This window comes from Hyperolius riggenbachi, chromosome 2 (genome assembly GCF_040937935.1).
Source record: "Hyperolius riggenbachi isolate aHypRig1 chromosome 2, aHypRig1.pri, whole genome shotgun sequence".
Taxonomy (NCBI): Eukaryota; Metazoa; Chordata; class Amphibia; order Anura; family Hyperoliidae; genus Hyperolius; species Hyperolius riggenbachi.
The window spans coordinates 144,510,017-144,526,898 of record NC_090647.1 but is presented as its reverse complement, the minus strand read 5'-3'; the positions used below and the strand labels follow the sequence as shown (position 1 = coordinate 144,526,898).

Below are 16,882 nucleotides of genomic sequence, written 5' to 3'. Positions count from 1 at the left end.
CCCGACATAAGAACTCTTTGGCCAAGAATGACTTAGAGGAGTTAACAAGGACGAGAGAAAAATTAAGAGAGAGACTCTCCAATAAGGTAAAGTATGCGGCAACAAGATGTAGAAGGAATTTTTTTGAATTTGGAAATAAAGGAGGTAGAACTTTAGCTAGGTTATTGAAACAACAACAAACCTCCAATTATGTCCCCTTTCTGTGTGATACAAGGGGGCAGAAACATTATAGAAATGAATCACTAACCAGGATGTTTGGTTCCTTCTATGAGAGGTTATATGGGATAGAGGGAGATCCGCTGGGGGGTGGGGGGAGAATGGAGGAATATGTAGCAGCTTCGGGCATGGGAAGAATCGATCCTATGGAAATAGAGAATTTAGAGAGGGAAATTTCCAGAGAAGAATTATTAAGAGCAGTGGGGCAAATGTCGGGGGGGAAGGCACCGGGACCAGATGGCTTCTCCCTTGGGTATTATAAGAAGTTTGGGGATATTCTTGAGCCTTACTGGCTAAGAGCCTTGAACCATTTGAGTGGGAGGGATGGTACAGAGGGGAGACTTGGCAAGGAATCACTGAGCTCACATATATCAGTCATAGCTAAGGAAGGAAAGGATCCATCTTCGTGTTCTGGGTATAGGCCTATCTCTCTCCTGAATGTAGATTTGAAAGTAATGGCCAAAATATTGGCCAATAGGTTAGCCCCTAATATGGTGGATTTAATACACTACGATCAGGTGGGCTTAATTCAGGGGAGAGAGGCTCGAGATAACACAGTCAGAACAGTAGACATTACCCAGTGGGCAAGATACTCACCTGACCCTGTTGTGGTGTTGTCCACAGACGCGGAAAAAGCGTTTGACAGGGTCAGGTGGGGATTTATTGAAGTGATGCTGAAACATATTGGTCTGGGGGAATGCATGAGATCTTGGATCTTAGCTATGTATAAAAATCTGACTGCCAGGGTGAAGGTAAATGGTATACTCTCGGATCCTATTGAGATCAAAAATGGGACCCGACAGGGATGCCCATTATCCCCCCTGATATTTGCCCTCACTCTGGAACCCTTTCTGAGGACAGTGCGTAAAAACATCGATATAATGGGAGTAAGGGTTGGGGGGCGGGAGCATAAGGTCGCGGCCTATGCTGACGACCTTCTATTTTATATCTCGAGGCCAAACATATCTCTCCCTAATCTCTTGAAAGCTTTTAAGGAATATGGGAGGTTAACTAATCTAAAAATAAATTGGGATAAATGTGAGGCACTGGGTATTGGGCTGAAAGATAGAGAGAAGGAGAACTTGGGAGCTAGTTTCCCCTTTAAATGGGTAAGGGACTCATTAAAATACCTAGGCATAAAATTGACATTGAATATCCCGGATATGATTAAATTAAATTATTACACATTATTAACTACTATAAAGAGAGATTTGGAGAAATGGAGTAAGCTAAAACTATCGTGGTTCGGAAGGGTCAATGTGCTAAAAATGAATGTAATGCCGAGGCTGCTGTATGTGTTCCAGGCTCTCCCCATCCCCCTGCCAAAGGTATATTTGGAAGGGCTTAGGAGTACCTTCATGAGGTTTATATGGCAACAAAAAAAAGCAAGGATAAAGTATGCCATGCTCTCACAGCCCAAAGATAGAGGGGGAATAGCTGCACCAGACCCACACAGATATTACCAGGCAGCAATACTGACAAGGGTAGTAGATTGGAATGTTAACAAAGGAACTAAACAATGGGTCACCTTGGAACAGGAATTTATAGAAGATTCATTGGAGATGGCACCATGGCTACCATATGTACCAAAATGTAGGACATCAGCAGGTCTACTGGTGGAACACACCTTAAGGGTTCTAAATAGATTAAGAAACAGAGATAACATTTCTCCCAGCCCATCGCCCCTTATGCCCATTCTAGATAACCAAAAATTCCCCATCGGATGCCAAAAGGGAAGTTTTAAACAGTGGAGAAAGGGGAAAAGAATACAGGTGTGCTCTTTGATAGCTGAGGGTGTATGGATCGACGAGACAGTAATTGCAGAATCGTTGGGGCTAGAGAAAGTAGATGGATGGAGCTTGATGCAATTTAGACACTTCTTGCTCTCAATAGGTAGTAGGGAAGCAATGTCAAGAGAATTAACAGCTTTTGAGAAGCTAAGTATAGGAGGCAGTCAATCGAGAGGTACCTTAGCTAAAATATATAAAATTCTGGGAGGAGATGAGAACCTGACACAGACAGTGAGGGAAAGATGGGAAAGGGACCTAGGTAGGGGCTTGACACCGAGGGAATGGAATAAGATAATTTCGATGCCTCATAGAGCATCAGTTTCTACAAGGATCCAGGAATCTGGATATAAGGTGCTCATGAGATGGTATTATACCCCTGACAGAATGCATGCGATGTTTGGGACGGATCCACGATGTTGGAGATGTGGGGAAAAAGAAGGGGACTTCATACATATGTGGTGGTCCTGTAAGACTCTTGAGCCCTTCTGGGCATTAGTAAGACAATATACATGGAGAGTAGCTAGCATCCCGATGTCTGGAGATCCGGGGGTGTACCTCCTACACTACAATGCAAATACTATGAGAAATTATAGAGGGTCCCTGGGTATGCATATGATAAATGCAGCTAGAATAGTAATAGCCAGGAATTGGAAAGCTAGAAATGCCCCGTCGCTGACAGAATGGTTTGACGAAATAGACCAGACACAAAGAATGGAAGAACTGTCTGATATATTGTATGGTAGGGAGGAGGGGAGATGGGAAGAGTGGGTAGAATTCAAGAACTCGGAAGAATATAGCAAAAGGGGAAATCAATCAATAGGTACATCTGAGACAGAGGGGGCCGTGGACTAGGAGACCTGAGGTGGAGAACGGGAATAGAGAAATAGGAGGGTCAATGGAGGGATGGGAGACTGAGGGGAGAGGGGAGGGGAGTGCCTTTTGTCTGTTTCTTTTTCATCTTTCTCTTTTCTTTTCTTTTCCCTATTTTTCTTTTCCCTATTGCTCTTTTCTTTTCCCTGTGAACACCATCTGGACGATTCCTCAACCAGATAAACTAGACAATGGATCCCTAGTATCGGCTCACTGGAGGAGATCCCTGGAAATACCCAGGACCTCCCCTAGTTGGCGCCCCTCTGCCTAGGCCAAGATAGGACGGGGGTGAGGGAATGGGCGGAGGAAAAGGGGACAACAGGAACAGTGGAGGAGGGCCAGGTAAGGGGAGGGGAGGGTGGAGGGAAATTGTAATGCTTGTAAGTATGCAGGAAGTTGGTAGTATATGGGGGACTACAGAACTGTGATATGGACTTGCAATATACTTGCTATTGTTGATAATTTATGGAAAAGGTTTTGTTGGTGATTGTCTTCTTTCCCTCTGTATTTGGAGTAAATGGAAACTTTTTTCTACGTTTATAAATAAAGAATAATAAAAAAAAGAAAAAAGACATACGTCCATCGAGTTTAACCAGTATAAAGTACAACACCAGCCTGCTCCCTCACATATCCCTGTTGATCCAGAGGAAGGCGAAAAAACCCTTACAAGGCATGGTCCAATTAGCCCCTAAAGGGAAAAATTCCTTCCCGACTCCAGATGGCAATCAGATAAAATCCCTGGATCAACATCATTAGGCATTACCTAGTAATTGTAGCCATGGATGTCTTTCAACGCAAGGAAAGCATCTAAGCCCCCTTTAAATGCAGGTATAGAGTTTGCCATAACGACTTCCTGTGGCAATGCATTCCACATCTTAATCACTCTAACTGTAAAGAACCCTTTCCTAAATAAATGGCTAAAACGTTTTTCCTCCATGCGCAGATCATGTCCTCTAGTCCTTTGAGAAGGCCTAGGGACAAAAAGCTCATCCGCCAAGGTATTATATTGCCCTCTGATGTATTTATACATGTTAATTAGATCCCCTCTAAGGCGTCTTTTCTCTAGACTAAATAAACCCAGTTTATCTAACCTTTCTCGATAAGTGAGACCTTCCATCCCACGCATCAATTTTGTTGCTCGTCTCTGCACCTGCTCTAAAACTGCAATATCTTTTTTGTAATGTGGTGCCCAGAACTGAATTCCATATTCCAGATGTGGCCTTACTAGAGAGTTAAACAGGGGCAATATTATGCTAGCATCTCGAGTTTTTATTTCCCTTTTAATGCATCCCAAAATTTTGTTAGCTTTAGCTGCAGCTGCTTGGCATTGAGTACGATTATTTAACTTGTTGTCAATGAGTACTCCTAAGTCCTTCTCCAAGTTTGATGTCCCCAACTGTATCCCATTTATTTTGTATGGTGCTAGACCATTAGTACGTCCAAAATGCATGACCTTACATTTGTCAACATTGAATTTCATCTGCCATGTATGTGCCCATATAGCCATCCTATCCAGATCCTGTTGCAATATGACACTATCTTCCTGAGAGTTGATGATTCTGCACAATTTTGTATCATCTGCAAAAATAGCAACATTGCTCACTACTGCATCTACTAGGTCATTAATAAATAAATTGAAGAGCACTGGACCCAGAACAGACCCCTGTGGGACCCCACTGCTAACAGTCTCCCATTTTGAGTACGATCCATTGACCACAACTCTTTGTTTTCTGTCCATTAGCCAGTTCCCTATCCATGAACACAGACTCTTCCCCAGTCCTTGCATCCTCAACTTTTGCACCAGACTTTTGTGGGGAACAGTGTCGAAGGCCTTTGCAAAGTCCAAGTATATCACATCTACAGCATTCCCAATATCCATATTAGCATTCACTACCTCATAAAAGCTGAGCATGTTAGTCAAACAGGACCTGTCTTTAGTAAACCCATGTTGATGCTGAGAAATAAGATTATTTTCTACTATGAAGTCATGTATAGTATCTCTTAGTAACCCCTCAAATAGTTTGCATACAACTGATGTTAAACTTACAGGTCTATAATTTCCTGGATCAGATTTTTTGCCCTTCTTAAATAATGGGAAAACGTGGGCTGTACGCCAATCCACTGGGACTCTGCCAGTTGCAAGAGAGTCACAAAAGATAAGATAAAGGGGTTTATCTATAACTGAACTTAATTCCCTTAGGACCCGAGGATGCATGCCATCCGGGCCAGGTGCCTTGTCTATTTTTAATTTATTTAGTCTTATGCTGGGAATACACGGTTCGTTTTTGCCTTCGTTTAAACCTTCGTTTCGATTGTGCCTTTTGTCCTTTTCGATCCCGAAATAATCGGTCATACGGTTAATATCACCACCCACGGTTTCGTTTTTTTTTTCGATTCTGATGGTTTCGTTTTTCCAATGATCGAAGGCTGCAAAGAAACGAAACGAAAATCCCTTTTTACAGGGACGGACTAGCATAAACGAATATATAATCGATCTGAACAGCCATCAAGCCTACCAATGGCTCGATTAGATGGATAAAGAGAGATAATATCAAACATGTTCGATCACTAGTCGTTCGTTTTTGGGGTCTATTAATCGAAACTATAATGAGATTATGACTATTTTCACATACGTTTTCAACACTCGATTTGTTTACCGAACGAATCGAAGGTTTAAACGAAGGCAAAAACGAACCGTGTATTCCCAGCATTACAAAGCCTCAAACGTAATGCTGCCTGATAATGTGGCAGCCCATTCTGCAAGAGGTATTTCCTCTTCCTGGGCGTGTTTAGCCGGAGTTTCTGCAGAGGCCATTTGCAGATCTGCCAATTGGGCTTCCAAGAACACTTTTATTGAAAATTATAAAATTGATTTTAACAGCAGTTGCATCTGCTCAGTATGGCAATGCAGTATTGAACATGGCTTTTTGGGGAAAATAAAGAAAATATGATTTAAGCATGAATTGTTTTCCCTCCCTTGTATTTTCTAATAGTTATTACCCATCTGTTTGTGCTGACATGGAGGCTACAGGAAAATTGAATACTTACCGAACGGTAATTTTCCTTTCTTGTTGCCTCCACGGCAGCACAACAGACCCTCCCATGTCCTTCAGGAGGAATAAAGTTAATAGAATGGCAGCAGTGAGCAAGGGGGACTATAATATAGAAAATCTGTCCTATGGGGGTTGAGGGGGAGGATCAACCCATCTGTTTGTGCTGCCATGGAGGCAACAGGAAAGGAAATTTACCGTTAAGTATTCACTTTTACTGTAATGAAAACAGGTACCCAAGAGGTTAAAAAACACAGCCTGGGGTACTCTGGAAATCCTTTTTTGTTCTGCTCTCACCACTGCTGCCTGAGAGATCTATCTCCATTAGCTTTTCTCTTCTCTGCATGCTTATCACCTCTTCCAAGCAATCGGTATTCTCCGTCCCAATACCGCCTGCTGTAATCTTTATGAATGGACATTTAGTGACGTGTTGAGATAATCACTGCTTAAGGCGGTAATTTACCTCACTGCTTCGTAATTTGAGCTTTTCATGCTGTAACAGCTTTTATGAATTCACATTTTGCTAAGTACTCGGTAAAGTCAGCTGTTTTTTAGCATTACCGCATGCGGTAATGCTTTATGAATGATAGCCTTTGAGAGGCATTTCGCTGTCTGTCAACAGTCCGCGGAAAAGAGGCCAAAGGCTTTTGAGCAGAGCAGATTGTCTAAATGATGGTGCCATCATGGAAGAATAGATAACTACAGATAAACAGTGCTGCTCATAATTATTCATACCCCTGGCAAATTTTTACTTCGTTACGGTTATTCAACCAGCAAGTAATTTTTTGACGTTAAATGACATAGGAGTCTCCCAAAAGATAAGACGATGTACATCTCAGCTTGTATTTACATTTGAGCAAAAAGTGTCCAGTCCAAAATTATTCATACCATTCTCAATAATCAATAGAAAAGCCTTTATTGGCTACTAAAGCAATCAAACGCTTCATATAATTGCAGAGTAGCTTTTTGCATGTCTCCACAAGTATTTTTGCCCATTCATCTTAAAGGGATACTGTAGGGGTGTTGGGGGAAAATGAGTTGAACTTACCCAGAGCTTCTAATGGTCCCCCGCAGACATCTTGTGCCCACGCAGCCACTCACCGATGCTCCGGCCCCGCCTCCAGTTCACTTCTGGAATTTCAGACTTTAAAGTCTGAAAACCACTGCGCCTGCGTTGTCGTGTCCTCGATCCCGCTGATGTCACCAGGAGCATACTGCACAGGCCCAGTATGGTCTGTCTGCGCAGTATGCTCCTGGTGACATCAGCGGGATGGAGGACACGGCAACGCAGGCGCAGTGGTTTTCAGACTTTAAAGTCTGAAATTCCAGAAGTGAACTGGAGGCGGGGCCAGAGCATCAGTTAGGGGCTGCGTGGGCAAAGGATGTCTGCGGGGGACCGTTCGAAGCCCCGGGTAAGTTCAACTCATTTTCCCCCGACCCCCCTACAGTATCCCTTTAAGCAAGGAGTTCTAAATCTTTCAGGTTGGAGGGTCTTCTTGCCATCACCCTGATCTTTAGCTCCCTCCATAGATTCTCAATTGGATTCATGTCAGGACTCTGGCAGGACCACTCCAAAATGTTAATGTTGTCTGCTAACCATTTCTTACCGCCACAGGCTATCATTCATAAAAAAGTGTGTTTGGTAAAAAAAAAATTTGGGCGGGAAAATACCGCATTTGGTATTTTAGACTTGTGTGCTCATTCATAAAAATATGTTTACAGTTGCGATAGCACTGCAGTGATTTCCTGAACTAGGCTAGCGTAACATAAGAAGCTGCCCGAGTTGATACATTTTCTCCGTGCAGACAGCCTTACAATAAAAGAGGCAGCCCCAGCTTCCCTTTAGATATGCATTTTTTTTTAAAACTGCCTGTTTGCCCTGTATCTGTCTATTCTAAACAATCTATTTAATAGCCACAGCTTAGAAGAACTTCAAGAAATGTTACACATGCAGGCTTTCTGATGTGAAATATCTGAAAACAGGTACAAGAGGTTAAAAAAAAAAACCACAGCCTGGGCATTCTGGAAAGCCTTTTTTGTTCTGCTCTCACTGCTGCTGCCTGGGAGGTGTCTCCATTAAAGCTGGCCATACACTGGCCCGATTTGCGCCCGTTTCGACAGCAGATTAGATCACTAGGATCGAATCTGCTGCCAATCGTTCACGCTGAATTTCGATCAATTTCGTCCGATCCCGTCGATCGCGCCGTGCGGAAAATAACAGTCAATCGCCCGCGGGTAAAGAGCGCAGCGCTAGCGGCGTTCGAGTGCCCGACGACCGACGCAATAGAGCCCGCATACATTACCTGCTCCGCCGGCGCAACTCCAGTCTCCCGGTCACCGCTGCTCTGTCTGCGCTCTGGTCTCCAGGTCCGGCATGCCTCACTTCTTCTAGCCCGGCAGGAAGTTTAAACAGTAGAGCGCCCTGTACTGTTTAAACTTCCTGCCGGGCTAGAAGAAGTGAGGCATGCCGGACCTGGAGACCAGAGCGCAGACAGAGCAGCGGTGACCGGGAGACTGGAGTCGCGCCGGCGGAGCAGGTAATGTATGCTGGCGGGGGCAGCAGCAGCAGCACCACCACAGATTGTGAACGGTTTTAGGCTGAAATCGGTTCACAATCTGTTTGCTGTAACGGTAGCCATACGATCCCTCTCTGATCAGATTCGATCAGATAGGGATCTGTCTGTTGGTCGAATCTGATGGCAAATCGACCAGTGTATGGCCACCTTAACTTAGCTGTTATCCGCATGCTTATCGCCTCTTCCAAGTGAGCGGTATGCTCTGTCCTTATACCGCCTGCTCTAATCTTTATGAATTGACATTTAGTAACATGTTGAGATAATCACCGCACAAGGCAGTAATTTATCACTCTGCTCAGGAATGTCAGCTTTTCATGCGGTAACAGCTTTTATGAATGGACATTTTGCTAAGTAGTCCGTAAAGTCAGCTGTTTTCAGCATAACCGCATGCGGGAATGCTTTATGAATGATGGCCATAGTATGCAATAGTGACTCCAAACAGAAGCAACGCAGGATGGCAAGCATGGTGCTATCTCCTAGTGTTCTGTTGCCAGGGCCTTTGTCACGGTAATCTAGTGTTTCCAGTGATTTAAAACTAAGTCTTCCCTACCAGACCATCTTTTGCTCATTTTAAAGAGACACTGAAGCGAAAAAAAAACTATGATATTATGATTTGTATGTGTAGCACAGCTAAGAAATAAAACACTAAGATCAGATACATCAGTCTAATTGTTTCCAGTACAGCAAGAGTTAAGAAACTCCAGTTATCTCTATACAAAAAAGCCGTTATCTCTACGACTTTCAAAGTCGTGGAGAGGGCTGTTATCTGACTTATTATCTTAACTGTTCCTGGACTATTTACTTTTCCTCTGGCAGAGGAGAGGTCATTAGTTCACAGACTGCTCTGAAAGAATCATTGTGAATGCTGAGTGTTGTGTAATCTGAACATATTATAGAATGATGCAATGTTAGAAAAAACACTATATACCTGAAAATAAAAATATGAGAATATTTTCTTTGCTGCTAAACTTCTAGTAATTATTCATAGTACACAACCAATTCATTATATCATATTTTTTTCGCTTCAGTCTCTTTAAATATCAGGTCAAATAATAATCTGAACATTTGCATAGCGCTTTTCTTTTGTCGGACTCAAAGCGCTCAAGAGGCTCCCTGCAGTGTTAGAGAGTCTTGCCTGAATAGGTACGGACCATAGCCAGGATTCAAACCCTGGTCTCCCATGTCAAAGGCGGTGCCCTTAACCAGTACACTATCCAGCCACACAAACCCATCCCACACAACGGAGCAGCATTTTCTTACAGTTCACCATACAGGTAGTTACAGCTCAGTCCTTACATGAAAACGTTCTCTTGGAGGTCTGGGTGGAAGCAGAGCCTGCAGTCTTTAAAGCAAATCTGGGTAGGTAGGTGTGTGTGTTTTATGTGGCAGCAAAAGACCGCACACTGCCTTCCAGTCCAAGAGGAGCACACCGGTTTCTGACTGAAAGTCAGTTTGAGCCAGGGTGCAGTGATAACCCACAGGATCCCCCCAACTGGTAAATCATACACACCTCCCCCAAATATAGCAGAGTACCGCAGTGTAACGTTTGCCTGCTCCAGCGATATGTTGTCTCTTCTTCTCTTCCTGGCAGTCAAATGCTCTGCACTTTCATACTACCTTCTCTTGATCATGTGACATACCAGAGGATGGCTGCATAGAGCTTGTGGCTGTCAGGAGGACCAGAGGAGACCTGAAGCAGCACTAGAACAGGTAATTATCAAGCTGCTTCACTGCGCTTCTCTGCAGAAGGTGATGGAGCAAGCCACTCATGGTCAATGTAATCACATCACTTCATTCAATGTCAAACTAACAATAACCGATGGTTCAAAGATGTTAAATCTTAATAAACAATTCGGCCTGCAACTTAAACTACGTTGTAGATGTTGGCTCCTTATGTGATTTGAGTTTGACACCTTGATCTGGATGATCCAGAGGCTTCCATCTCACCCATGCCCACCATGTCTTCTTCACATCCATGCTCTTGACCATGTAGCAGTGCCAGTACTGCCTGCACGGTAGCACAGAGCCACTTGTGCATGGAGGAAGAAGCCATGCAGAGGCAGCTCTGTGCTACCGTGCAGGCACAGCTTGTACTTGCATATGAATGGGAGTACAACCATGAGAACATATTGAACAAGCTGGATCGGTATGGATGACAGGTGAAGCATCTTGATTTTCCAGAAGCTTTAAGGCCAAGCTGCAGGGCCACAGAACACGGCACACTAGTGATTCTTTACCCCCTTCCTCCCCCCCCCAACAGAGCTCTGTTGGTGGGGTCTGATCACACCCCCCCCCCCCCGGTGTTTATTTTTTGGGGGGCAAATGTTTGTTTTTTACTATTTTTTTTATAAAACCCCTCCCTCCCCCCAGCCAGCCAATCCTGGCGATCAGCTCTCATAGGCTTCACCCTATGAGAGCCGATTGCACTCTTCTGCCTCAGGGAGACAGCAGTGATTGAGGCACCAGGTGTAACCCTGACCAGATACTGTTGTGTACTCCAATATTCTATTGCCTGAAGAAGCGGGTGAGAACCTGCGAAACGCGTTGAAAACCCCCCAGAGTGTACCAATAAATGTAATTTATCTTGAATACACTTTTTGTGTCTGCTTGCAGGAGGCAAGTAAAAAAAAAAAAAAAAAACGCTCCAGAAAGCGATTGCTACTTGCAAATCTAATCACTATAGTGGCAAATACTTCTCATGATTTTTATGATAATAGCAACCCTAGCGATTTAAAAATCACTACCATAGCGATTTGTGATTTAGCTGTGTAGTGGAAAAGGGCCCTAACAGTTTCCTTGGGGTTATGATTGAGAGATGCATCTCTTCCATTCATAATGGCACAGTGATCAGGGCGGAGAATGAATCGATTCTTATGCCTTGATCACAGAAGCACAGGGATGCAGCAGAAACGTCACGGGAATCGCAATTGGCGGCAGTAGGTAAACAGTGTATAATGTGTGATTATATATATGATCACATTATACACACTTTACCTACCGCCCCCCAGCTCCTGCTCAGAACTCGCCTACTCAGCATCCAGCACTGCATTGCTTTCTCAACTCCTCCAAGTGGCAACCTACCCTTACAGTGAGATCACCGTCTGTTGTCACTTGACAGACAGCGATCTTACCGAGGCATAGAGAGCATCGGAGAACACTGTATGGCTGCCAGGGATGTGAAAACCAACTGCTGCTCCAATGGGGTTCCCCTGAACCCGGCTGGGGATCATCACTTGGAGCATGTTTTTTTCACCCGACTGTTGGTATTACTGTAAGGGAGGTTAAAGGATATCCTTCACATCCATGGCCAGGTAGAACTCAAACGTAGCTGGACTACTAATTCTAGACTAGAATTAATTGATAAAATGCAAACTGATCTGGAATATATAATTTGGTGCTTCATTTCAGTTGTTTTATGTCCCCCAACCTCTCCAAAAAATGTTTAAGGAGACCTTTAAACCATACCTGGAAGTGGTCAGTCTGAGAAACATGGTAGCTTAGTATAAGCATGCACACACAGATTAATAAACCAAACAATACAGTATTTTGCCAAAAATTTACCAGTCAGTTCCAAATTTATTTGGGAAAATATACAGAAGGGAACTTTGACATGATTTGCAGGCATTATTCCAAGAAATACATGTCCAATAATAAAAGTGAGTAGAAAATTAAATATTTCCTTCTTGCAGTCACAGTGATTCCACCATGGGACAATCACAAGCTCTATTATCGGTCAGCAAACATGGTACGCTTGTCCCTTCAATGTAAAAGGAAATGTCCCTTTAAATGACAAACATTAAATAAGTATTACAGCTATATTCTAAAATCTGTTTAGGAGTCTTGCTTTGGATCCTTTTCAGCCAAAAATACAAGTTTCCTAAAATGATCTAAGTCCCCCTAGGCTAGCATATCTGCTACAAAAAGGAAAATGGGGTATGAGCAGCAACCCTAACTCTTCACATATCCACATTAGGGATGGCAATGCTTAGGAGAACTCATGGAGAAGCAAGTGATCAGATCAGCTGATAGAATTGTAAGGTTCTGATTTGCTGGTCATGATCATACGTTAAACCAGGAAGAGATTACAGAACCTTACAAATTTTTTAGCAGATCACATGCTTCTCCATGAGTTCTAAGCATTGCCATCCTTAAACTGTCCCGAACTACACAATGTAATAGGTAAAATTCATTACATGATATAAAAATATATATTTTCCCCATGTGTGGGGCTTGGAGGGATGTGTTGTAAATTATAATAAACCGAGATGAAAGCCAAGTCATTTTACCGTTCTTCTGCCCTGGCAACGAAAATCAAAAAGGTTTCAATTGACTTCTGTTAACAGGAACAAGCCATAAAATGCTCCATGTGCAGAAAAATGACTACATATAGTCTGCATTACATCCCCACACAACTTCTTATAGTGCTAAGAGTACCAGAAGACCTTAAAGGGAACCTAAACTGAGAAGGATATGGATTTTTCCTTTTAAAATAACAACAGTTGCCTGACTCTCCTGCTGATCCTGTGTCTCTAATACATTTAGCCACAGACCCACAACAAGCATGCAGATCAGGTGCTCTGACTGAAGTCAGACTGGATTAGCTGCATGCTTGTTTCAGGCGTGTGATTCAGCCACTAAAGCCAAAGCGATCAGCAGGACTGCCAGGCAACTGGTATTGTTTAAAAAGAAACATCCATATCCCTCTCAGTTTAGGTTCCCTTTAAGGAATACCACTGCCTTTTCACAGTATAGCCCATACATGCTGCATTTATACTAGGAGCTGTGACTATATTCCTTAAAGGGAACTAGAGGCAGATTAAAACCCTCTTTAGATTGCAAGCTTGCTCCTCCTCTTGCATTGGCACGGCTGTGCACGCTCAAGTATGGCCACCCTAACACAGAAGCTGTTCGTGTACAAGTGGCTTCGGCTTACTTTGCAGGCGCAGCCATACTTGGGCAGGCGGAGTAAAGCCACGCTTGTATATGTGAACATATACGGCAAGCTCTAGTCAGACATGTTCCAGGGGTTCACAAGCGACAACAGTGGTCTCTAGGACGCAGACACTCTTTTTAGGCAAGTAGCTAACTTTTCTTAATTTTAATCTGCGTCAAGGTACACTTTAAAGAATACCTGTCGCTTATAAAAGAGCCTGTTTTACATGCTGCATTTGTAGTGTTACGTTTCCAGCCCACATTTTCACTTGGCATCAGTATCACAGACTTTGCAGAATACAAAAGCCCTGATTCAATAAAGACAAAAAGTTAATTTTTTTTTAAATTTGAATGGGCATCTGAAACATTCAGACAAATTTTTTTTTCTGTAATGCATTAGGGTCGAGGTCCTTTAAGCAACCTCCTTCCACCCAGAAAAAAAAAATCACTTCTGTAAAAGAAGGATTAGGCTCTCTGCAAAAGAAACATCTCCATGTCTTGTAACCACTTCATCCAAAGTTCACTTAGTTACAAGACAAAAATCCACCCGATACCAGCAACAAGGATTGGCTTAGTTTCCTATTCCCTTTAAAAGTTAAAATCTCAATAACTGTTATAGAGACAGACAGATCTACAAAAGAGGAAACAAGTGTGGTATGTGAGGTTCTCAACCGTACTCTTACAACAAATGCCTTTAAATTGGATTAGTTGGCTTATTTCAAATTCATAGTAGTAAACATCAGAGATTCATGAAATAAGCACATTTCATAGCACACAGGAAAAAAATGGGAGGGGGGGGGGGTGGAATAGTGCAAATACAGGGAGTCATTGAGGCTCAAGTACTTTGTACTTGCATTTACAATATCAGATGACTACAGGCAGAAGAAGATCAACAACCATGAAAACACAAGAACCTGCAAAACAAAGGAATACGTTGAAGGTTTGCACAGCAGACTGGACTGTGGTGGTCTGGAGGACCACATTTTACACTGGCCCAGCATGCCTGTGTTCATATCAAATACCCAGTCATCTGAAGGAAATAGAAATATAAAATTATCTTAAAGGTGACTAGATATCTAAACACAATTTCTTGGTCAGTGTAAAAAAAAGTTTATTGGATCCACCAAAGAGCTACACAATTCTCTCTACGGCTGGTACTGCCTAAAGTGCATACTGGAAACACACTTTGGTATGAGCAACAACATACTGGGAGATGTACCTCCGAAATCTTACATAGTACCAGCTCTGGGGTCACCACCAGAATGGCAGGGCTTAAAGTTAAAAACCAATCAACAATTAAATGTAATCAAGATAAAAGCATTTTCAATAGTCACAAGTTAAATGCACTGCTTAACTGGAAGCTACATCTCTACTTCAGTGTAAGAACAGTGGCTTCAGGGGAATAGATCCAGAAATGGCAGGAGGTACAAAGTGTTTTACATATTATGGTTTAGGAGCCAATAACAGATCAAATCAATGCAGATTTTGTGGTAGCAGTGGTTATCAATGACTTGTCCCAATTAATAACATTTATTTAAAAAGAGCGGCTTAAGACTGGTTTTAGGTTTGATTTTATTGGTTGTTTATATATATTCTTTTGTTAAAGTAGTCTGGTGTGAAATCCAAAAAAAAGGAGTTTCCCTCCACGTCCATGTTTGTATCCAAAGAAGGTGGGGCAGGCGTGTATCCGTTAGCACTCTGTTAGATCACCAACAAAGCCCTTTAATTCGGTTTCAATTCATTTTTGTTGGGAGAGGGGAAGAGGCAAAAATAACGCAGGTACTAAAAAATAAACTGGCAGGTTGTAGTCAAACACCTTGGGAAGCAGAGTTCCTCACTCCGTGCCTTCATTCTCGTCAGCAGTGGCTTGTTCTGCATTCTTTGAAGCCTGCGGAAAAGAACACACAACTGTAACCAAAACTGAAATTCAAAAGGTGTGATCCAATGATTATGTTAGTAGTAAAAGTCCTGCATGAAAATCTGAAAGGGAGTCTCAAAGTTAATCTGTTGTGAAAAATGTTTGTCAATACTGTCAATTAGCACCATGATTGTTACACTAATAGTGGGGCAATTTTGCTTCCTAAAACGCATACATTTCTTCTGTCAAACTTTCAATCTGTTCTCAGATGTAAAAAAAGCAATTCCATGCAAACAGCTCTATACACTGAAAACTACATCTCAATATAAAAAAACCAAACATCAATAATCCGTGTCATTCATGTGCCAGAAATAGCTGGACCCCGAATTACAGGTCCTAAGCAGGTAAATCAGTAGGCTAATATATTTGTATATTCCCAAAAATTACATTGGGCAGGGAGAGCCATCATTCAGCTTCTCTGCGCCCCAAAATGTCAAAGTGTCTTCTTCAGGCAATACGGAACTGGATCAAAACTGTACGAAAGCTTGCAAAGAACTCTGGTACAGCCAGTCATTACAGGTATCACCTAAACAACGCAGCTTGTTAGGTCTTCAGACTAACGATAACGAGTAATCTTCCTTTGCTAGCTGCGTGAGCACACCGATCGCTGCCGCCCGCGCCGATTCGCAGCTATCCGCGTCGCCGCAGAGCCCCCCCCCCCCCCCCCCTTGCGCTGCCTGGCCTATCAGCGCTGAGGGGTGGATCGGGACTCCCTTAGACGTCACGACGTCCATAACGTCATCCCACCCCGTCGTCATGGGGATGGGGGATTTCCTGATCTCCGATCGCCGGAAGCGATCAGAGGGGCTGGGGGGATGCCGCTGAGCCGCGGCTATCATGTAGCGAGCCCTAGGCTCGCTACATGATCAAAAAAACGGCAGCGCTGCCCCCTGGCGGTTTTTAATAGACCGCCAGGAGGGTTAAAGAAGCTGATCCAATAAAGTGATTTTGTAACAAAGATTATTGCCTCATATTACTAAACTCTTTATATGCCACTTTACCCCCCGCGGTACGGATTTCTCCGTCCCTTTTTCCACCCTTATAAAACCAAGGGACGGAGAAATCCATACCTCCCGCGCTACCGCCGCTGTCAGTGCTCCCACTGCTCGTGCTCGCTGCCACCGCCCGCTCGGAGATCAATGAACGGGAAAATCTATTCCCGTTCGTTGATCTAAGCCCCCGCAATGATCTGCTGCTTCTATGAGAAACAGCGCGATCATTGTGATTTTCCCAGGCTCATAGTGCTTCCTGTAAGCGTCCTTCCGGACGCTTACAAGTCGTATGAACAAAGACTCACTGTTGCCATCTTGTGGCCAAATAGTAAAACTACACCCTAAAGCATTTTACATATACAAATACATTAGTTTTACACAATAAATTAACTGATTACCTCCCACACTCCCCAATTTATTTTTTTTTGTAATAAATAAAAAAACAAACAGTTACCTTAGGGACTGAACTTTTTAAATATTTATGTCAAGAGGGTATAACACTGTTACTTTATAAACTATGGGCTTGTAATTAGGGATG

The 16,882-nt window shown here is 43.0% G+C and overlaps 1 protein-coding gene across 2 annotated transcripts in view; it reads right to left on the bottom strand.

Annotated features, from left to right (window-relative positions):
- Positions 1-12,046: 12,046 nt before the first annotated feature.
- The window catches only part of PA2G4 (proliferation-associated 2G4), a 53,328-nt gene continuing 48,492 nt past the window's right edge, over positions 12,047-16,882 (bottom strand). For both annotated transcript variants that reach the window (XM_068267623.1, XM_068267624.1), the window contains exon 13: positions 12,047-15,322. In XM_068267623.1, coding sequence (XP_068123724.1) covers positions 15,269-15,322 — 54 coding nt within the window. In that variant the 3' untranslated portion in view covers positions 12,047-15,268. The remainder of the gene's footprint in view (positions 15,323-16,882) is intronic.